We start from the raw sequence: 24,103 nt of genomic DNA on the forward strand, positions 1-24,103 counted from the left end.
TGTGTCTTTTTTTTTTTTTTTAATTTAGTTTTTGCTTTTTGAATATCATTCTTAGTTTGTTTTATACAGCTTGTTAGGGAAAGTCCTCCTTGTCCTCTCTGTTCTAAGTATACTTAACAGATGGTAATAAATAAACAAATAGAGGCACTTTTTTTGGAACCATTTGATGAATATGAGCATAGCTTGTATATAATTATGTTTTACTAATAGATGTAGCCTCAGTTTGTAGACCTAACACAAGTAGAAGTGTTTCTTAGTGAGGATTTTGAGAAGATGAAAACTGGAATTTGTAGTTTAATCTAGATTATTCTGATCAATTCTAATATTCTCCTAGATAATATTTGAAATTTCATTTTACTATATTTTTGTAAACTAGATTCAAGTAAGTTCTTGGCCTTTTAATATTAAATAAAAGACAAACAGCTTGCATTAGATGTTTCTAATGTTCTGTTAGTGATTCATTAGGTTAGCAGTGTCCTTAGCCTGTCTGGCTCGGTGCTCATAGTCGAAGTGCTTACGTGGTGTTTTCTTCACTGGTTGATAAATAGGTTTGAGATTAAACATGCATAATCTGGTTTATGGGTTTTGTTCTGATAATTAAAACAGAATTGTATAAATATATAATATTGTCTAATGTGCAATTTGTATATATGTTTTTTTTCTTACAGGTTTGTGTATTAGACCTACGGAAATAGCGCTACTAGTTGGAAGCCATGGACCGACTATGAATGTGTACATAGCCAAAATGACTGTCCCTGACCCATGTACTGCTATAGTCCCAATTGAACCATGGCCAGTCCACTACAGCCAAACCTAAAAGAAATATATACATATACTGTATATAAAAAAAAAAAAAAAAAAAAAAAAACACCCTGAAGAGGATGACAGAGTTTTGTCACAGCTTGTGAATCCTGTTCACCAAGTGCTGGAATCTGCTGTGCCCCAAAATAACATTTAAAGGTTTTGGATATGAAAAACAGAAGAGAGAGCGAGAGAGAGAGAAATATACCATATACGAGAGCAGACCCATATACATACCAAATTCAGAAGATACTAATGGCAGCCTTCATTACCCCTTCCCCCCTTTAAATCCATTATGACAATGGATTGTGGGGTTTTTTCCCCTTCTCAGTAGTCGAGCAGTTTGTGTGTACAGAGAAAATGGACTTAAAGAAATCTGCAGCAGTAGTTTTTTCTTTGCTTTTAAACATTGGGTTTTCTGTTTTGTTTTGGTTAAGTTTACGATGCATGAAGTAAGGGAGTGAATTAGTTTCTTGTTTATATTCTTTTTCACCTTGGGAAAAAAAAACTTTTCTTTGAAAGATATTTTAAAGCATTCTTTGAAGAGGTAGATTGAACCTGGTAATGTTTGGTACATTCTGTGGCTCCCAGAGCAAAATTTTGAGAACAGAAGGAGGGTGGAAAAGGGATTATGGAGAGAGAAGAAAAATCCATCTTAGAGGCGTGATGTTGCACATCCTGCTAATCTACGAAGTATGTCAGTAATGGGTATAATGCTATGTTTTTTTTCTGGTGACATGGCTGAAATGTAGTAGTTTCTTATTTGGGACATAATTCTGCCAAACTGAAGAGTAGAAGGGCACAAAGATACAGAAAAGAAAATACAGGGATGCAAAAAAAAAAAAAAAGAATAAAAAAGAAAAGAATGCATCTTCTGTTGTTTTGAGACCATAGCTAAATTATGGTTAAATTGTGCACTATTGTGAAAAGGAGCAAAATATAGCTGGGAGGGGGAGGTTATTTTTTTTGTTTTTTTTTTTGTTTTTTTTTTGTTTTTTTTTTTTTTTAAGAGGTTTAAGATCTTTCTGGACAAGGGTTCATGCCACAGCTTCTCTGAGAGTTTCCCATCATTATTTGTAGGAGCTTAGATGTGTAATTGTAACCAAACTCCAGTATTAAGTATCTCATGTAATTTTTCTTTATTAAAAAAAATCTTTGGCATATATTTGATAACACTGCCATTAAGAGGCAAAATGTTTACTACCTTAGATTTTCAAAAAATCTTAAACAGAGGACTTGCTTCAAGTTTATTTTAATAGCAGTGATTCAGCTTATTTAAAAGATGAATACTTGCACTAATTCCCCTGCTGCTCCAGTCCTGCAGTTTATTGTATCTTGTGACTACATTTTTTTTCCAAATATAGGGTAGATGTAAGCTGCTATTTTTTTAATAATCACTACTATATAGTGTCTTTTACTCTGTTTACAATATCAAGTATTTTTCTTACAATAACAGATGTATATGGCAAACCTTTTTCTGCTCATGTGATTAAAAGTATACTGATAGTGATTTTATTTGTAAATGATAGCATGAGGTTGTGTTTACGCATATATGTAGTTGAAAAGGTTGCATCATGTCTTGCATAAGATTCCAAGAGTGTAAATTTATAAAAAGAGAGGTTGTCAAATTTATGTCACAGGCATTTTACTTAAGGAATGGTTTATATTATAGAGCTTGGCAAAGTTATCAGTTTTATAACACTATTTCAATCACAAATAATTTTGTGGCTTATGATTACTAGTCTCTAACATTTTTTTCTGTTTTTATCCCCTCCCCCCCCGAAGTTAGATATAAATTGATTTAATCGAGATAACGCAGCTTTGACATTTTAACAACTGTTCTTTAGGCATTGATTTCTGCTATTTCCATGGAATAAACACGGCTTGAAGCAAGTCTGAGTTTGGCTAAGGTAGGGTAGCAATTTGCCGGTGGTAAAGAGAAGTCAGATATGTTCTTTATATATACCCCAGCTGTTATTAGTGAGGAATATAATACTATGATACACAGCATTTAAAGACAACAAAAAGTCATATCCATAAAGGCAGTCATCTATGATGGTTCAGTGCCAGCTGTTTTTAAGATTTTGGAACACATTACAAATGTTTAAAGCAATTACCCTGTGAGTTACAGTATGTAGGAAACCTAATATATTGAGTGTCTGGCACTTGAAATATTGCTTTTATTGCTGGAGGTCCATGACTGTGGCTGACCTCTGTCATTAATAAAAAAAAATAAAAATAAAAATAAAAATTCTGTGCAATAATTTTAAACTGTGCTCCCAGGAATAGACACAAATGTTTTGAGTATGTTTAAGCTGCATTTTTCGTTGAGCAATGCATTTGTCAATTGCACTGAATTTAAATCTGAAAGTCAGAAGTGATTCTTGAAAGTACTTTTGTATTTTAATATGAACAGTTTATTCATTTTCATAAAAGTTGTTGGATGATTCTTTCAGCCAGTCTAAAGAATTGTGGTGGAATTCTGTGACATAGCTGCAAAACCTCACAGCCATGTTTTTAGGGTATTGCCATTTTCCTCTTTCTCAATCATCAGCTGTTTTGGTTGTAATTCTAGTTGCTTGAGCATAGTATCACATATTCATAAATAGGTAATACAGAGCTTCAGTATCACAGGTCCAGGGTTTTCAGGTGCTTGACGCGTAGTCCAGGAATGTCAGATCTATTGACTTGAATGCTCTGGACACACAGGCTAAGACCTCCAAACCTGGTGTTAAAATCAGCAGTGCCCCACTGTAGTGGAATTACGCCAGTTTCCACTAGCAAAGGATCTGGCCAATAGATATTTTATTGTTGTCCTTTACTAGCATGCCACAGTGCTGCTCCTGCTCACACCTCTTCTTGCCTCTTGTTTTATACACTGTTAAATGCATGCATGCAAGGTGTGCTAGGTTCTGTGATTATGTGAAGCAAAAAAAAAAAAAAAAAGAAAAAAAGAAAAAAAAAAGAGAGAACCATGACATTAATTATTATATTGTATAGCACAAAAGACCTCGTATTCAATAGTGAGGTACATTATCCAAATTGTTCCTTTAAATTGAATATGCCAAATGTCAGTAAGACCCTAATTTTGTATAAATGTATGCACATGCTTAGTTTTACATACTGGTTAATTATATTGCGCCTGTTTCCTAACTGTAAAGGCAAACATGTGCATAAGCCTTTGCGCACACTAAAGTAGCTATTTTTTCCAGTTCAACAAGTTAATGGGCAAACAGAGGATAAAAGGAAGGGGAAAAACTGGGCTCAGTGATGGGGTAAGAAATGAACTGCTCTAGAGTTTGCTTTCTATGCATCAGTTTTGGAATCCTGTTTCTCATTTCTGCATAATTAGGTCCAGGTTTCTGTAGAGTTTCTCTTTTCCTATTTTTACTTTTACTTTTTTTCTGCATTTTTAAGTCGATGTAAAGATTCCCAACCAGTGGACTTTTTAGTGTAGTTAAGAGAATATCTAGGTCCTCATAAAAGCTTTTTTAGACTCTTTGTAATGTTGATAAACTCAGTTTATTCTGGGACTACAATTGTGCAGGGTTACTTAGTGTGTCTACGAGACGATTGGAAATCTTATATGAAACACTAAAAGTGCCTCTTTTTCTGGGTTGGGTGGAGGGAGGTAATAGTTACCAGAGTCAGAATGACATGGCATTTAGAAGCATGTTTCTTGATTTCATGACACTTTAACGCATCTTGAGAGAAAGGCCAAAGATTTCTACCAATTTTAATTAATTGTCATTGAAAAAGCACTCCTTTTTCCTTACACTGCTTACCTCATGCTAGGGTATTTAGTGGGACAATGTACCTTTAAAACGTTGTTTGTGTTTAGGAAGAACAGTAGAGGGAATAGGGTTGCTGTGCCCGTTTGCCTACCGAGCAGTCTTAGCAGCTGACGCATTTAATTCTGCTGAATGAAGGAATTTCATTAAAATTGCAAACTGGGTTTTTCAGCTTGTAAATAAAAGGTTGTATGTTTTTGTCTGTTTAGCAAAGAGAAGCCTTGGGACCCAATTTTCCAATCTTTACTTAATCAGAAATCCCATTTTCTTTCACTTGGTGAGAAAACTTTGCCAGAGTAACCATTGGAGGATTTGGGTCTGTGTAATACCGTACTGCATGCCACGGAGGTGTAATGAGCCACCTCTCACCTGAGGAAGAAACCTCCTGTTGACTTGAGGAGGAATTGTGCCAGAGCAGGGCCTGCCGGGTTTAGCCCAGTGTTCCTTTTTCATTGACGAGCGTTGTATCTTCGACCTTCAGAAAGTCCCGCGGGGCCTTTCCCCGGTGGGATCGCTTTCACACTCTCCAGAAGTCTGAAGAAAGCAGAAGCAACATTGTGGCATGTTAGAAGCAAATATGGCTTCGGGAGACAGCAGTAAATCTCCATCGAGATCCCTGACATTTTCCTGAGGGAGGGAGCCATGGAGCAGCCTTCACTCCTCCCTCTTAGAGCAAGCTCTGAAATTCGGTGAAAGTGTGACTGTCTTCGCTGTCAGTCCGATCGAAGGCAGACAAAACAACAGGAAGATCTGCCATTTCTTACAAATTGCAGATTTAGTGTTAATAGTGCTTCAGATCAGTAGTTTTGAGTACACGATTCTCTTTCTCTGCCTTTAAGTTTGAAGCGTGACACAAACTGAAGGCACGTTTTGTTTTGTTTTCTTTCTTAAATAATCATTCATTCTTACTTCATAATGTTTTTTGACATTTGTGGGTAAATTCAGGAAAACAGTCTGCATGTTGTTGCTAGTCCAGTGTACTTTGCAATCTTGTCCTCAACCGACTGCAGTGTGCAGATGAGTAATTCTAGAATACAGAAGTAATTTTTTTCTCTCTCTCCTGACATTGACATTGTAGTTGTAATGGTTTCATTTGGAGTTACAAATCCTTTGGGTCTAATTCTGTGAGCCTACCTATAGCACTGGATTAAAATGTCTGCATCATTTCTTCAGTTATCCAGTTAAATTACAACTGTTGTAAAAGTGTAAACCAGCCCATGACAGTTTTTTGTACTTGTTTAAAGGACTTTTATTGTTCAGTTTTCATGATTATTGTCTGAAGAAGACTGATATAGATGTTCTATACTGTCCTGGACCATGTTAATTACACTTTATGATGTATTTTGGTTCTACATCACAATGATTTGTCCCCAAGGCCCTTATATCCCTTCTAGGCACATTTTCTGTTGCAGTTTCCCTTTGCATTGTATTGCTTTGACAACTGTAATTTGAATCAGATCTGAAAGAGGTCCAGAATAAAATATATTTTGATATTATGTTGGCTGAATGTTCTGTAACAGTAACTTTAAATGCTTGATGCAGGAAGTGTGCAAGCGATTAGGTTGGGAAAGCCTCGACTGATGCATTAGGCTTATATTTGCTTTGGCACATTGCAAGACAATAGATAAGAAGCAGTTCAAGTAATGCACTCTGCAGCTACGTGCTCTTTACGAACACACAGCAGATCCTCTGAAAACGCTGAAGCTATCTGCAGCCTTCATTTACAGGTACGTGCTTGCTTTACATTATCTCCTTTCTCAGCAGGGACATCTTCTTGTTACCTGTACGCCTGTGGGGAAAAAAACCCCCAAGTCTGGCTAACGTTCGCAGCTACGCTTCAGGGGTGTAGAAGACTGTTGGGTGCGGGGGGAGCAGGCTCCTGTGCAGTAACGCAATTTCGTGTTACAGAGATCTGTTCTGATGGAGTGGTTCAAATGATTATGCAAAGGAATGTTATTCCTGTTACTGTATTTCAGATACTGGAAGCTGTTGGGATTTACACATGAGATAATATGCATAATGTCATTATGTTTTAACTCCTGTAGAATTTTGGGTCACGCCATAGTCCACGAGAGGGAACCTGGATGGTTTCTTTCCAGTGTCGCTAGAAGCTTAAGGTGGAATTACTCCTTTGTCATATGGTGCATGTATTTGCTATCATACGTTCAAAAATAATGGTTTTCAGTCCTCACTTTACTATTGAAGTTAATGTAAGTGCATTATAAAAATCAGTTTGTTGAAACTTCTTTTGGAAAGTCATGAATTAATGAATGGAAAGTAGAGGAGGGACTATATTTAAAAGCCTAAAACCAGTCTTGAATTCCATTCGCCTAGCATCAGAGTGCTCTTTAGGATTCCTCTGTTTGAATTTTGAGAGCATGATATTGAAGCAGTATAATGTTTTTGAGGCAGATTGTTCTTGCTAACTAACGTTAGTTCTGTATTAGCACTAACTAATACAGAAAGTGTATGCTTTTTGAAATTTCATGAGGGCAAATGCTCATGAACCACAGCGTGGTGGTGTAGTGAGCAGATGTTGCACTTGCACAGTAGTAACACCAGTTTCTGCTACATAAGGAGACAATGTCATGAGGCCTCTCTGGATATCTCAAGCAGGTTTCGTATGTCACATTATCTCAATCTTCCCTTTGAAGTTTGATTATCCTTTTCTGTAACCATCTATAGTTTGTACTTCCTTATGAACTTGTGATGTAGAGTATTCGTAAAGCAGGTTTTCCCTTCCTCGTAGTGAAATGATTAAATGAAAGTCTAAGCAGCGTCTTTGTTTTCCTGTTGTCAGCAGAGGGCAGCCATTACTGAATAAAAATTTAGGAGGAATTTATCAATGATTTTGTAGAGAATGATGGTGCTGCAGTTAGGACAATTTGTCCTTAAACTCAGAATATCTGTAATACAGAGGCTTTCTTATTTATCTGACCAGCTGAAAATTGCTACCATAAAGGATAGTCTGAAAGATTAAAAAAAAATATATATATAATAGGCTCTTAATAGGCTCAGTGTGGAAGTGTTCAGAGTCTAGATTCGTTCTCCACATACCAAGTCTTGATTTTGGTCCAAATGAATCAACAAGAGTTTTGCTGAAGTGTAATTCTAAGATGTCTATAAACAGTACTGAATTATGGCAATTCCTGTATGGAACATTAGAGCCTGGGTTGAGGAAAAGGGCCAGAATTTTACTAAGCACTGCAGACTCCTGCTGAAGGACTGTGCCACAGAGGCAGCTGCCTTCTTTAGTGGACGGCCCATAGAGCATCTTAAGAAGTGTCATAGAAGTCAAATACTTCTAACTTAGTGTTTTCTTGTTTCCATGGCCATTTTCTGGCTTGCAGATGCTCAGAACCCTGATTTGTTACTTTGAGGTAGCTGCATCTTGAGCCCTCTGGATTAATGTGGTCTTGAATTTTTCAAGACTTCACTGGACTGGATGACAGCTCAGAGGTTTAGTGTTTCCCCCCTTTCTGAGCATCAAAGGTCCCTGAATTCTGCTGGGCCTTTGCTCACAGCAGTGCTGACATGAAGCTGCCGATGACTTCAGTGCACGCAAAGCTAGGACAGCGCTTTTCAAAAGAAATGTCCTTAGAGAAAGAGGGTTTCTCTGACAAATATTAAAAATTCATGTATTCCAAGTTATATGTTCCCCATTTCTACTATATTCCACTGCACATGTAACAAATCTAATGCAACATTTGCTGCTCTTGCATGCTGTCCCAGCTTTGGTAGCAAAAAGTTAAGTTTGCAGGCTTCATTCTGACAGTTAATTTCTGTCTTGAGCCCTGTCTCGAGTGTTGTTGTTGACCAGAACCTCTGAAGGCCTAGGACCAACCCTTTACGAAATGCTAGGCACAGGGGCACAGGTAAAACATAGGTTATCTGAATACGGCTGTCGGTTCTTCAAAGCCATACTGGGTGTTATGATCTCTTTCTTCCTCACAGAAGCATGATTTGCAATTACAAACACTACTTGGAGCGTAATGTCTGCTAGCTGTTGTATTTTAACTACGTTGTGGTTTTACACTTTGTAAACGTGTGTGTGGGGGGGGAAGCTACTAGTTTTTTGATGATGTAAAAATTGTGCATTTCTGATATTTAAATTGGACCTACATATGATCTGACATACCCCTTAATTACTTCTAAGTGAATAATTTTATTAGATAGGAAATTACAGCTTCAAGCAAATAGTGAAGACTTGTCATTACCTGTGCTTAGTTTACTTTGAAAACTATTTGAAAGTTTCACATTTCTTTCACTTTCTATTGCCACATCTCATCTATTTTCAATTTCCTTGAATACTATAACCAGCATCTGACTTTGCTAAGCGGACAGGAACAAACTGCTTTCTAGCAGTAAGTAATTTAAAGCCAGAAGTCAATTCCCAAGGCAAAGAAATAGGACTGTGTATAGTTTGTTGCAATTGCCTTGCTTACCATCTCGTGCTCAAATAAAGTAAATTCACTGTGTGTGCGCTGAATTAAAGATTCTATCCAGAATGGAATATTCCAAATATTCTATTAAATGTTCTGTTTCTATTTCACAATAGAAACTTCAGTTTATGCAGCTAATTGTACAAAAAAATCATTCAATATAGTTTTTATAGAAAGCAAACTGAAATTAAAACTTTTTGCACTGTGTGCTTTAAAGCAGAGAAAATTCCTGTTTGGAAACCATTTGAAATGTCAGTTAAATTAGAGGTATAGTTTATCATTGCTTCTGGAGCAGCAGGGGTGCCTCCAAGTTCGGGTTTTAGCTGTGCGATTTCTTATCTAGGGCACTCAAGTGTGAAATACTTGTTGACCCATTTATTTCTCTTCTGCCTTATTACTGTTCACTTGACTGGATGGATAGATCAACTCAATGTTTCCATCAAATGCTTTTTACATTGCAGGTAAGTTTATGCTTCTGTATTGGGCTAAAATGTGCTGATAGTACTCTGATGGTTTCAGCATCAGCCATTGCCACCGTTACAACCGTTACGTGGCTTTGTGTCCTTAGCAACTGGACCACTTTTTAAACTTTTTACATACACAGATACAGGTATTAGAATTGTGCTCTTAAGCTTTTCAGTCATTTTATTCCACTCTATTTAGAAGAATTTTTAATAATAAAGCCCACATTTAACGCTTTTGATGGTTCTTTTAGAAAATAGTGAGGTTATCAAATAATTAAGGTGGCTGGGGGAAATGACTCTGGAATCATAGAAGTAGAAGAGAGCTCAGCTGGGCCAGCATACAGCCCGTTTCTGACAGACTTCTGCTAATCTGGTCTTAAAAGGATTTCCTGAGTGATTTGTTCTAGTATTATGATGGCCTTAATATTAAAACAGTTTGCCATCCACTCTGAATCTTCCTTGCTGCAAATCAAAAACTCCTTATTTTGCCCACCCTGAATGTGGGGAAAAGAAGTTGTTTCTCTGTTCGTTGGAGCAGCCTTTCACATATTTGAAATCTGTTACTGTGCCTTACCTTCCTTAGGCTGAACCATCCCCAGTGCACCTTAATCAGCTGATCAACACCAGCTGCTCTTCTTGACAAACAATCTAATGAATACTGAAATAAGAATCTTATTTATAAGAAATGTGGTCTCTGGCACGAGTGAGGTGGGGGTGGGGGAAAAACTGAAAATGAAATAAGGCCCCCAGTTTTGCAATTCTGGTATAATAAATATGAAAAATGGCTCGGTAATTTATGGGCATGTGTTACTGATGCCCCAGCAAAGATGGGACTTGCAATTGTTCTTGCAAGCTTTACATAAACGCCTTTTTCTCTCTTCTGCAGGGCTTAGTTTCCACTGTTACCCCTTCCTGTTTTTCAGCTAATGACAGGATTTGTCCAGCGTTGCACAGCAGGTTCTTGGCAAAGCTAGGAGTAAAACTCAAAATTCTCTATTCCAAAGGCATATCCAGTGTCTAGAATCAAGAGTTTCTACAGTGTTAATAGGGGCTCAGATCCAGTCTTGAGGCTCCACTTGAAGAACCGTGGATTGGTCTAGCTTTCTAGCTATGAGTAGACAGGAATAGTAGAAGGCTTGTAGCTGCTGTTCGCTGTTCTTTCCTTAGCTATGTTTCTCAGCTTCTTTAACAAGGATGCATCTTGCAATAAGAAGGATCATCCCCCTTGGACTCAGTGATCTGCCTTATATCTGTCTCTTCAGACACCCCGAAGTAAGACAGAGTAATTGCCTTGGAGGGTTGTATCTGCTCCAAGGGCTTCCACCTGGGACCACCCTCCCAAACCAATACTGCTATAAAGGTGGTCTAGAAATAGTGAAAATGGGGACCAGCAAACTGTGAAACTGAAGATGTAGATGATATCTGCATTCAAACAAAAAACTGAATTCTTAAAATGCTCCAGTGATAGGCTAATTGATAAAAGTACCAAGAAAGAGAGAATTTTTGTTGCTTTATACTAAACATACTTTCAGGCAGTAAATGTTTTATAATAAAAATAAAAATATATTTGAGTCAAAGCTACTTCTGTCTCATGGTTGACTTGCATATTCTTGATTTCTGAACACACAGCTATTTTGTCTGCCAAGCAGCTTATTTTAAAGAGACAAATGTCAGAAGGCTTCAGAAATAACCAAATCTCCTGCAAATTAGCTTTGAAAGCATACCACTTGATATATATCAACAACTGGAGACCCCAAAACACCTGCAAACTAACCAAGATTTCTTTTCTCAACTGAGACTATATGTAAATAATTTCAATTCAAATGGTCATTTTGAGGGAAAAACTGCAGGTTGTAAAAACCAAATATCTGAAACTACTCTCAAGTACTCCATTTAGTGGTCACAGCTGGTTGAAGCTCTGACAACTATGAAACAGCCCTTGAAAGGCCACCAAACCTGTCAGTTCTAGATGTACTACTTACATGGCATCTACCAGCCCTAGCCAAGATAATGTAGCGCATGTGATCCTGGGTACAGAGCCATTTAATAGTAGCCAAAAGGAGCAGTACAGTTGCCAGCCATGTGCACGTTAACCCCATTTATGCCTGTTGTGGCGTTCAACTGTGAACAGATTTTCTGCTCCCCATGAGCTGGTTTGGCTCATTGGCCCTGCAGAAGAATACTGGCTGGGTGGTTTGGTTGTGTGTGTTTTGGTTTTTTTTTCCCCTCTTGTTTTGTTTTGGTTTTGCATGTGTGTGTGTGGGGGGGGGGGGAGGTGTTGGGTTTTTTGTTTCGTTTGGTTGGGTTTTGTTTGTTTTTTTCTTTTGTTCCAGAATGGAATAACAGAGGTGGAGAGAGCAGGATCACCCTTCAGCATGGTGAACCATTAGACCAGCTCAGCTGCCCCATCTAACTGCACCCACAGAGAGAGCCAGTGCCTGCCCCGAAGACCTTACACCCTCAAACAGCAAAGCAGACTGAGACGTTCTCGCTAAGTCTGAGAGCACCAGGACTGCAGCAAACTGAGTGAGTGCCCTCACTGCCGGAGCTGGTCAGAGGCACACACGGACAGGCTCAAGCATAAATATTTTCTTAAATACACAGGGTAAATACTGCTGTTTTCAAGAGGAGCTGAAACATGCTGAGTTTTCTGGAGTTATTCTTCAGTGAATAGGCACCTGAGGGTGCTCTCGTGTCTTTCTACATGAGGTTTGTGGGGAATGCCTGAAACAGCGGTGGAGAGGTATAAATTGTGCTTTCAGTATGGAGATGACCTCCAGCTCCAGGTTGGTATCTGCTCAGGGAGAGCAACTTGAATCCTTTCCTCTTAGAAAGTGAGGCATGACTGAGTCTGCTGCTGCCTTAAGGAATAAGCCAGAAGAAAACAGCTCCTTTATCAGCCCTAACTGCGAGAGTGATTTTAAGGATCCTAAGAGTCTCAACAGGGGCGGAGGTGTGTGTTGTATTCTCCGCTGCTTCTGTATCCCCAAGGTGAAGTAGAAACTAGAAGAGGAGTTTTTTTATTAGCATTATTTTTCATCACTGCTGCTGAGCAAGAAGGTTGTGTTATTTTCCCATTAGATTTGTGTGTCTCCACTGTTTTCCAAAACTTGTTATGCTAGTTGGGATTGCGGCAGCAAGGACATGGTAGGTTGCTGAAGTGTTCAGTTCCTAAGAGTTGGCCTGGACTATTCTGAACTGGCTTTCCCCCAGTCTTTTACTAAAATCCCTGGATCTTTGCTTCATGCTATATATCATAGCAAAGCCCTTAAGCAGTTTCTGGTAAACTGAAAGATTATTTTTTCTCTTCCTTTCTCTGGCACTACTGCAGTAGTTATATTTTGCATAGGATTCTTGCATAGTCACAGAACTTGCAGCAAGAGCAGGAGCAGCCAGTAGAGCGCTGTAAGCCCGGGGCCTGCAGCGAGTGGCACAAGTCAGTTCTGCTGCCAGGCTTCCCAGCAACGCTCGCTTCATCTTCAACACCGTTTCCAGAAACTCAGATAACTTGGTCTGGACTAATAGGACCAGGTCTCAAACTGTAGGTATGTAACACTAAGGTTTTCTATTGCCCCTTCTGACCCAGAGGGTTGCTGCTTGCACTCAATTTTCCAGTGTCTAGCTAGTAAATGTATAGAGAGATTTTAAAAGAACAATGCAATGATTTGTGTATTCTGAACTAAACTATGAATAGGAAACAGAAAAGGTTCTTGGAACGGGAGCAAATGTAGTTAGTAAGATTCAGAACATAAGTGGTTTTATTATTTCCCATTTCCTGTAAGTCAATTTGCTATACTTCCAGCCTTCCTTTTCCTCTATACAAAACAGCAGCCAGAGGGTCATTAAAACAAAGACTGGACCCCAAGATTGCCTATAATTCAGACACTTCAGTGATAGAAAAATGTATAGTTTCAAAAGAAAGCAAGCGCAAGAACCAAATCTCACCAAATTGCAAAGATGTTAGTTTCTTCGAACGAATCCTTCTGTGCTTTAGAGGAAACAATTTACTACTTCAGTAAATAAACACAGCTGTTGAAAAGTTAAGATTAGCCTGTCAGATTCATCGACCACAGAGTAAATGATAATGTACAGGCCTTTGCTATCTGCAGAAGCAAAGATGTCAGTGTGCCACAAATACTGAAAAAGGACATTGAAAGGCAGGTGCAGCAAATAATGCATTGGGACCACACTCCTTTCAACTGAGGGGCCAATAGATTGGTTTTTTGGAAGTAAAGTCTAGTGTTACAGCAGGCGTGTGTGTGTGCGTGTGTGTACATGTGCGCGTGTGGTTAAGGAGAAGAGAAAGGTTAGGACATGACGAAGAGTACCAGGTTGTCAGCTTTGCAGAACGAACAGGAGACTTTCAAAGGCACAGTTGTCATTGGAGATTGGGGCCAGCTACCGTGTGCTTGGAAACCTTCCTCTCACTTTCTTGCTTTAGTTTGGGAACAGGCAAGATACTCCTGCAAGACAGTCTTCTGCCTCCCTCTGACGTAGTCCATGTCCGTTAGCATTAAACACCAGATTTTAAGTGATACCTATATAAGATTAATAGCAAAGGCAGCCTCTGAACTAGCAACAGGAAGGGGTATTTGAGCAATGCAGCATTTGCCCTTCTCTTCTGTAAATGTTGTGCCCCAGAAGGCTGTAAGGGGTTTTCCCCCTTAATACTTGCAGATACTTCTAGGGTGGCTGAATCCTGGCTCCATGAAAGTCAATAGCAAAAAGCCTGGGAACATCCATAAAGGCAAGATTTCATCCCTGTCCAGTTCATTGACTTTGGATTTAAAAATTCATTGGCACAACCTGTTTCTCTGACAGTGGCTGCAATTCTCCATTAAAATTCACTACTTTCTTGCCACTTTTCAGTGGTGTCATGCTAAACTGTGCTATACATTTCCCTAAAGCCATGGCTTAAGTGCACAGTAGGGAAAATGCATGTTTTTCTTCTTTAGATGGAAAGACCTCAAACCCATATGCCTGGAAGATAACACGGTCCGTGAGTTATTCTGACACCATTAATTTATGGACGTGTCAAATTCCTTTTTAGCTCATTGCCTTCCCTCTGATCAGCTAGCGTGTGGCTCTGTGCATCAGCTGGTCACTGGTGTGAGACTCGCAAAGAGCAGCCGCTGCCCAGCAGGAGAAAAGGGGCCCGTGGCGCCCGTGCTCACCCTAGGTCTCAGGAGGAAATGCACTTGCCTTTCTCTAGCCCTAAAAGCAGCTGATGAAGGAAGAGGGCAAACTGAGGTGGGGAAAGGTAGGGTGAAGGAAGGATAGAGACGCATGGGAAAGGAAGCAAATTATTGCAAGGGAACAAGGTTAAGAATGCAAGAGAAAAAGGAAAAGCATGGACGAGAGGAAAATGGCGTAAAAAGGCCAGGAAGGGGGAAAGAAACCCCAGTGCTGAGACAGAAGTAAAAGAAGTTTCTCAGGGATTACACTGCAACTTTAATCTTCTTAGACTTTAATCTTCTGAATACAGAAAGAAGGGGCTGATGTCTTTGAGCAAAAAATTTGTTATTCAAATATCTCTGGATCAGTAGCAATGCGCTAACTAATTCAAGCGGTCAGTTTTGTTTCATCTATTTTACCGCAGCCCAAGAGGCTCTCCATATGTGCCCGGAGCCACTAGGGAGCCCTCTTACTTCATCCTTCCTTCGTGCTCAGCGTGCCTACACCGAAGAGCGTACAATTAAAGCTCTGTTGGTTTTTCTATTTGTTGCATGTCCTCACCTTAGCAGTAATGTTGTTCGCTGGCCTATTTCTCTGATGGGCCAGTTTAAATTCCTGTATCTCTTGCCTTTCTTGGACAAGTGCTGAGTCAGTGGTTTTCCTTTCCAGCTGGTTTAAGAAATTAAATTTCCTTAGAGCAGTTTATCTCTAAAACTATCTGAATTCTTAATCCTATACTTGGAAAAACTAAAGCTCCACTCCCACAGAAGTGGTTGAAACCTTAAAACAGACATAGTTGCAGCTTCCTTTCAATTAAAAATGCGGCACTGAGTTGTACAGAGCAATGTGCTTACAACTATCTACCCATGCAGACAAAAGCTTTCTTGCGCAGCAAAGAGCTGGCCGTCTCCTGGACAGCTAGAAGGTCCTCCCAGCAGTGGAAAAAAAGGAGGAGATGGACACACATTAGAAGGAGCTGTATAAGGATAATTTAAGCCAGCATTAAGGTTCACGAGGTGTTACCCACACGTGCCATTTATCTTGCATAGACCATAGGGGAAACTCAAACTGACAGATGCAGGTACATGTAAATGTGCATGTGAATGACGCTTCCAGCTGGTGGCAGGTTGCCGGCGGGCCCCTTGGAGCTACTCAGGGTGGATCCCCCCCGTGACGCACGTGTGCTCTGCTGCTGCCAGCTAATTGCAGCCTCTGCCTGGTCTGTGTAATGGGAGATGAAATAGGCAGTGGGTTTGAGGGGTTTAGACCCCTCAATGAAGAAAATGAAGACCCCCAGCAAATAGTCATGCTTGTTGCTGGTGTGGTTCCTCACTGCCAGCTATATATCACGGGGCTGGCAGCATCTGGTCGAGGGCTTCGGTTTATCCTCCCTCTTAGCACATAAGCCTTTCTCTCTGCAGCACCTTCAGGGTTTCGCAGTGGTCATATGGCCATGGGGCAGCGTTTTGGGAAGCAGAGACGGTGCAGTCCTGTTGGCAGGTCTTGCGTGTCGTGCTCCTTGGTGAGCTCTCGCTTCAGTCTGTCTGCACTTGCTTCCCTCCAAAATAGACCTTGGAGGCTGAGCGAAGAGCGTGGCTTTGCGTGTGCAGCAAATCCTGACGGCAAGCTGCTGCCAAGAGTTGCTGGCATTTCATAGGACTTACTGCAAGCAACAGGCTTTGTGTGTTTTAGAGAAGGGGAAGCAGGTGCTGAGAGGATTTTCAGCCATTAATCAAATTGTCTGAGCCCTGGGCAACCTGTTTGGCGATACGTCTGTGTTTCCATACGACAGCAAAGCTGGCAGTAGTCCTTTGCATCCATTGAAGGTGTGCTTTCACACTGAAAAACCTATCTCAGCATCCCTATTTCACTGTAAATTATTAATGCAAACAAGACACTTTTTTTTTTTTTAAATCTCCAAGCTATTAATTGAGGTAAACTAATTGGCTGGAATAGGATTTGTGTATCAAGCAAGCTATTTAGCAAAAATTGAGGAATTAACCAATTGTCTTTGTGTTGAACCAAGCAGTAGCTTAAAAATTATGGGTGATGCATTTTGCTTTGTAATCATTCCTTGCATTCTTCATTTGAATGAGGATTTGGGTTTTTTATATTTCTCTTAAGGGTATGAAGGGCTATCTACTTAATTATGCTTAGATGCTCCTTTTGGAATATCCATATAAAAGTGCATAGGATAAAAATCCATGATAAATATGCAATGTAAAAAACAAACTGATCAAATGATTTATCTAAGTGATGCGTGTTAGATTTTTTTGAGATCCAAGTTGACTATCTGAGAAAATAAAGTTGTTCTGTTCCACTAGAAAATGTAATAAGTAATTATGGGGCTTAATTACTCCACATTGTTGCTCCTGCAGCTGTTGGCAGAGAAGGGCTCCTTTCAGGCAGTTGTATGCATGCTGATGAAACCCCAAGATTTGTTATTCTGGCTCTTACTCTTGTGCTGCCGCTCTAGCTGTTTGTGGCCCTGGAATAATTACATCAGAGAATCCCCTGCTTAGTGGAAACAAAATATTTTGATGACAAACATGTTTCCTGTTAGGAGCTGTGAGGCCTGATGTGAATTCAGAGCGTGCTGTGAAGACAGCCACAGAGACTCGTTACAGAAATCAGATGTGCCTTTAAAAAGCATTGGAGAAATGACCCAGGCAGTTTATTTAATGTTTTAGTTATTGTCATTCAAAATGCCTACAGCAGATAAAGTTCTATTTTCCTTCTGTCTTAGAGCCTTACAGGTCCAGAATCTTTTAAGGAAACTGAGACCTGAGTTATCCCTATGGTATCTCTCGTGAGTTGGAGCTGACGTTTCAGGCCCTCATACCTCATAACCCAAGTCATTCTCTAACAGATGGAAGCTTTGACTGTAACACTTTGTTCAGTTCTCGGTTTCTGTTGCATTTTTGGCTCCATCATTGTGTCAAGTATCTGCTTAAGAGACTATTTCTGATTTCCATGCTTTTGTGTTATTGAAAGTAGAGCCACATGCATCCATTGCCTTAAGTATCAGTACAGTGTATTTAATAGGTGTCATTTTTACATGCTGTAGTGAAGCCTATGGCTCCATGGTTGTGCAGTATCGACCAAGAAACTACCCCGTATCCTTGTATACACACCAGCTCATCTGTTCTGGACAGGCTGTTTGTGCCTTATTGCCTCGTTTCATGGCTGCTAGTCTTTAAAATCAAAATACAAAAAAACGCAAACCTATCAGCAGCCAGCCTCTGCTGTTGCTTCTTTCCAAACCCTGTTCAGACATCATGTGTCTTACACAACTCTTCAGAGGTATATAATTATCTAGCAAAACCATGTACTTCGCTATCCGTTCTCTGTGCTGAGACAAAGCTGCTGAGCCTATGTTCTTTTTGAATATAACAGTAACAAAAAAAAGACTCTGAAGGAAAAGATCCTGTTCCCAAGCCCAGTGTGTCTGTTTGGGGCAGTTTGATGTCCTATTCTTATCATAAATATAATTGAATTTCCAATAGTTACATGCAAACAACTGTCGGCTGGGAATAAAAAGAAGTAGACGTATGCTAATCGAAAGCTCTGATAATTACACAATCTTCAAATTAATTAACGAGCCAAAGGCAGCCAAACATTAGCATTTAGAAAGCGCTTTGCTGCATTAACCACTAATGAGTTCATTTAAATCTATCATGCAACCCATTCTGGAAAGCATGAGCCATATTTAATCATATTCAATCAGATTTAATAATGAAATCCTTAACACCAGGCATTGTTGATTGTGAAATTACCATAGATTTTTTTTTTTTTAAATACAGAGGATAAGATACTGGTATTTAGTGTTAACTGAATCATACCTTGAAAGAGAGATGTGGAAATAAGATACATGTGTCCAGGTAAGTATATTCTTAAAATAAGTGGTGAATGTCAAAGTGATTTGGGTGTATATTCATTCCTTGCTTTTCTTTTCATTTATAATTAACCAATACAAGTATACACTACTTTTGAGAAATGAATAAATAATTTCCAAAATACACTTGGGAATTCTGTGATCAAAAAAAGTGTTTTTGGTTAAACTATTTGGTATTTTCAGCATAGGCAGTGGTAGTACTGCCATTCGTTGGCTCAGCTCTGCTTTCCATTTCATTTCTTCAGAGCTGCAATAACGTGAAAGAAGGCATAGGAGTTTCTCTGCATTTAAGAGGGAATAACTCGTGTGGAACCTCTGGCCGTTGCCTCTTTGCAGTCAGTCTAATCTCTGTTGCCTTTGAAACCACAGTGTACTTTGTCACTGGACTTAACAGAGCAGATAAATCATCATTAGGTCAGAAAGGAGACTTCTTTCATTGAAGTTAGTGGAGTTACGAAACTTGAGACATTCTTTTGGATAAAACATCTTTCGATGTTTTGCATTGTTTTGTTTAGCATTTCAGCTAGATAGAGCTGTTTCGATGAAAATTTCAACTCAACAACTTCTTGCATTCGAGGCACATCCAGCAGCCAGTGGTTAGCTTACCTGCCTGAGATGTGGCAGGCTGAGGTCAAAACACCAGCCAGAAAGCTGTCCTGGCATGGGAGTAGCCCAGTTTTTCATGAGAGGTTTTGAAAAGGCTCAGTTTCATTCACCTATCTTGAATTTTAATAGCTGATATTTGGTCTCCAGGGCAACGGAAATCAGCATTGGACCGCCCAAGACTATACTAGTATCCAGGTACAGTAGCCACTGGTGATAAAATTAGAATAAGAGTAACAAGATTGGCTAATGATCTTAAAAGATGCTATGGGACTCTCTGAGGGTCTTGTTCGCATCCTTTTCCTCGGGGACAATTTTCTTAAACAGAAGAAGAAAAAGAGACTGAGAGTAGCACAAAATCTGGCAAGAACAGTCTGCCCAGCTTTCTGTAAGTTAGTAAAGGGGAGGATAACTGGTAGTCCCTCTGTGTTTCCTCTAAGTTATCCTCTGAGATTTCTGTAAAACGACTTAGATGCTATCCATCTCAGATCTCTCCAGGCTGTCATGTGATGTTTGTTCAGGTGATGGCTAATGGTTGTCTCCTGTCTGTTCATCAAGCCCTGGAACTGGAAGACCTATCAGTGTATGCATAAAGGTGGCCAAACTTCCTTTTTTTTACTGAAAAAAAAGGTGGAAGATTTTATTTGAAATGGAGAGGTTTTCAGCCTGTACGCCTTGGAGTGGGGTTGGAGGTTGTTTCATTTTCTTTCTGAAAAATTGGAGAGTTCCAGAAAAATGAAATCCTCTCTCCAATTAAAAGAGGATTTACTAAAAACACCTTTAGTAACAACTGAATTTCTCTTTAATTTCTTCATAAACTTCTCTGCTCTACTTCTTATCTAGTGTTGTTAGTTTAAATTCAGCTTCCCATTTCTGAGACTCAGGTCAGGGCAAAAGGGGTTAAATCACTAACCACCCATAAACGCCAATAAAAATACTTTTAACGGTGCACTTTTGCCTGAGAATCTCCAAGAACCTTAACCAGTGTTAAAACGTCCTAGATGCACACGGATGAGAGGATCAGATGCAAAAAGGTCACCCTTTCATTGAGCGTTTCTGGACACAACTTCACGATAATTTCTATTGACATTATTGGGTATTCATTGGATGAGGGAATCCGAGTGACTCACTTTGAGGACAGCACGTTATGTCTGTACCACAGCCCCGAATAAACCCCAGGAATCCTAATTTCCAATCTCTTGATGCGATTACTGAATCTTTTTTGGTGAAATGTTAGTTGTGGGAGTCACTCCTTGCATCCTGATGCATAAATATCCACCAGTTAACAGCAGGATAATGAAATAAATTCGCCAGGTCTCATGAAAATACACTGACTAAAACATTGGATTAGGACTAGTTTAAAACTCCAGAGGATGTCTTTAGCTGCTAGTAGAGATAAAAGCAATCATAAAAACTAAGTGACTCTCAGTTTGAAGCTGTATTCTTAAGCTTTTAAATGCTTTAAAATGAGTTTTCCATATTCACACCAACGCATTCCCTCCAATTATCAAGTACTTTTGGGTACAGCACACTTCATAAGGAATAGGGCAAAGTTTTAGGGCATTGTGCTTTTACAAATTGAAAACCATTAACATTTTAGAACTTCTTTACAATGGGAAAATTGCTCTGGTATAAGGTGTGATTTTTCAGTGAGTATAGTTAAATCTGTGCCAACCAATCTGTGGGTGTACATTTTTCATTTAAGAACTGTTTATTTTGCCTTAATTTAAATCAATTGAAAATGCATTCAAGTTGAACTAAATGCAGTCCTTTGAATCTGAAATGCACGCATCCATAGAGCAGTTTGCACTGCTTAAGCTTTATTGTTTCTGAAGCTGAAGCAAACTAAATTGATGCAACCATCCAATGCAGACAAAGCCTTATTCATTGCTCTCCTCTGACTAGCCGAATACTGGTGCTTTTCCCATGCTGGTCTTGTCCTGTGTTGTGTAAAACAGGACACGAGTGCCGGGCACCCCCGACAGTGAGGGCAGAGGCGCTGTTCTGGGAGCCATTCCAGGTTCTCCCCCTTCCCTCGCTCTCCAAGTCGAGCGACGCAGGCACACGCGCTCGGCTACTGTGAGAGTTTTGCCATATATACAAAGAAAAAGACACCACATGTTCAATTATATTGCACTCCAAGGAGCGCTCTCATGTTTTCAGGGAGGTTTATTTTAAGTGACGTGTGAGACAACCTCACAGGATGCTCGTATACCAAGCAATGTATGTCAAACTGTGCTCTAGAAATATCCTGCTCACTTGAAATCTCATTTAAGAGAATGACTATCAAATTAGATAGGAGCATTAAACATTTGTTCCTTTTGCAAGATTTGTCTCTCACTTTTTCCTCTGAAGAGACTTTGGGAAAATCACAGGCCTGCTAAACTAAAGCAGCAATGAGCTACCCTTGCTTTATTTCTAAAATTAAAGCAATTTTCCCCTGTTGAGACACAAACAGCATAACAAGAGGATAAGAGCAGTGACACCTGATCATTCATGACTGTTCTTGTGAACTTAATTCCCTTATTAACCTGACCTCATAAACTAAACAAGACAGCGAAATGTCAAGGCGTGACTATGATGAAAGTTCCACAGAGCTATGCCCTGAAAGATCCCTATAGACTATATTTACTTTTCTAAGTGTTTCTAATCTACTGTTTGTAGAGAAAATTGGTTATCCAATTCTCATAGGTACCTATTAGAACTACTTGCTAAGCCTCTATCTGTGCTCATCCCAAATTTGTACTGGTACTAAACCTTAAATCTGTATGTGGAGAATAAGCAAAAACAATCCCCGCAAATGGGCCAAACCATTCCAGCCTAGCAAAATCTCAGATCTTTGTTCTTTCTCCGTTACCAGCCGAAGCCATGCAGTGCTGCTAGGGGCAGGGCTCGTGTCCCTGCACGAGCAACCCTGCCACTCGCGTCTCTCTGATGCACAGCTTAGCACTTGGTGGCCAAGGCTGTTCACCTCCAGCTGTGACTGCGGCTTCGGTCGCTCCCACAGGAGCCGCTGGAGCACATTTGGACATGCTTCTGTTGACCATGTTATGCTTTCCTTCCATATTTGTGAATCATCTTCCATGTTTGTGAACGTAATCAGGGGCCAGTGTCAGCAGCCGTGTCAAGCACCAGATGGTATTCACGTTGGGCAGGTTTCTGCTATGCTCTGTCACTAAGACACTGCTCCAAGTACCTTGCTGAGTGACAGAGAAAGCCTGGGGATTTGCCTCACGTCTTGGTAACCCACTGTGGTGAGTATTATACGAGAAATCTTCACCTATCTTTTAAGACAACTCTAATGTATCTCCAGATCTGCAGGATATATTTCTGCTCCCACCTATTTTTGTGATCCTCTCACTTAAGCGTCTGATTTGTCGGTCCTTGGAGTAGTTCATTAAGACAAGATTTATGGTGCATCCCATCCTGTTCACGTCTGAGACGTGGACCTAAAAATTCAAGCTGCTCTCGTGTGTTGACCTAGGTTTATGGGCTGACCTCAGGGGTGATGTGCGTTCTGGTTACGTCTGCAGGGTGCACAGCCAACCTATGCAAGTGGGGCTATGCCTGGCAATACAGGGCCAAAATTCAGTGCTGCCCTACTGCCAGATTCAAAGTATCAGAGAAACAATACCGCAATACTGCCTTCTGGCATTAAATGAGTTCAGGCTCTTGTGCTTCAATATACTACCACAGTTAAAACAGGAGAGTTGAAACCTCTTGCTCTGAAGTGAGAAAACCGTGCGTCTTTGCATGCCAGAACTTCAGGGGAGTCTGAAATCCAAATCAAGAGTCTAGTAGCTTAAGCCTCAGCCCTAATTGAAATAAGTGAGAGCGCCTATATTCTTTGCTAGCACTGATGTCATAAATATCTCCATTAAGTAGCAATTAAGCTGCTGGGATTTGGGCTGTATGCCATTATAAGAGGTAATTATAAAAGAATTGGATTAATTAGTTTCTGAATTATTTATGTAGACATAAATATTGCACATGAGATCAGTGTTAAACAGGAAGCGAGGAAGGGAATAGCATGAAGAGAGGAAAGGAAGGATACATTGATTTATGCTATTTCTTCCGTTCTTTCTTGCCAAAATACTAAAAAAGTTGAGGTTTGATTAAAAACTAACTACTCCTACTGTTAATGTGCATACGTCACCTTATCAGCTTTTAGAGAAATATGCTCCCCTGATCAAGCAATTCTCTGTGCTTGTATAATCTTTCCAAGTCACCGCAAATAATAAGCTGTGAGAGTTCTCTCTTGTCAATACAATGAAGTCAATCTTCTGTCTGTTGCAGTATAATTTAGAGCGGGGGGAAATGACTGATTTCACAGATATTAACCTTATCGAATATACAAACAACAGATGTATCATAGGGGAAAGAAATTTTGTCTGAACAGCACAAAGAACTCAAGCAATCAGCAAATTCAATCTGCATTTGATGCTACAGCGTTCCCATAGTCTAAAGACACTTGTCAGCTGTAAAAATAATATAATACAAAGATGTGGAGAAGTGAAAGCAAGGCAGGCTATTTAGTATGCAAAGAGCTAAGTAGTTTGAACAGGAGACATTTATGAAAAGGAAAAAAATATGATTTGATATCAAATTGTCATCTCTAAATTTATCAGTTTTCATGTTTCAAGATGCAACTAGATAGGGTCAGGAAGAAATTTCCTGTAGTGTAAAACATAGTGTTGAAGTGGGAAAAGGCCGTACTGCTCCTCACAGGGCAGACTGGGCAATGGAGAAAACCTGCCTGGACCTTTGTGGTCATTTCTATGACCACCGCCTAGGGTAACCAGGGCAGCCAACATGAATAATCACCCGGTATGTCAACCCCATATTTCGTGGATATCGCTTTTCACCGTTTTCCTGTAAGACAGATGGAAAAAACTTCTAATACCACAGCAGTGTGTTCGGAGCAGGGAGGTG

The 24,103-nt window shown here is 39.8% G+C and overlaps 1 protein-coding gene across 13 annotated transcripts in view; it reads left to right on the forward strand.

The window, feature by feature from the left end:
- Positions 1-6,088, forward strand: part of TBL1XR1 (TBL1X/Y related 1) — a 124,379-nt gene extending 118,291 nt beyond the window's left edge. For all 13 annotated transcript variants that reach the window (XM_068953930.1, XM_068953935.1, XM_068953936.1 and 10 more), the window contains one exon: positions 669-6,088. In XM_068953930.1, coding sequence (XP_068810031.1) covers positions 669-695 — 27 coding nt within the window. In that variant the 3' untranslated portion in view covers positions 696-6,088. The remainder of the gene's footprint in view (positions 1-668) is intronic.
- Positions 6,089-24,103: the final 18,015 nt, after the last annotated feature.

Source organism: Struthio camelus, chromosome 9 (assembly GCF_040807025.1).
Source record: "Struthio camelus isolate bStrCam1 chromosome 9, bStrCam1.hap1, whole genome shotgun sequence".
Taxonomy (NCBI): domain Eukaryota; kingdom Metazoa; phylum Chordata; class Aves; order Struthioniformes; family Struthionidae; genus Struthio; species Struthio camelus.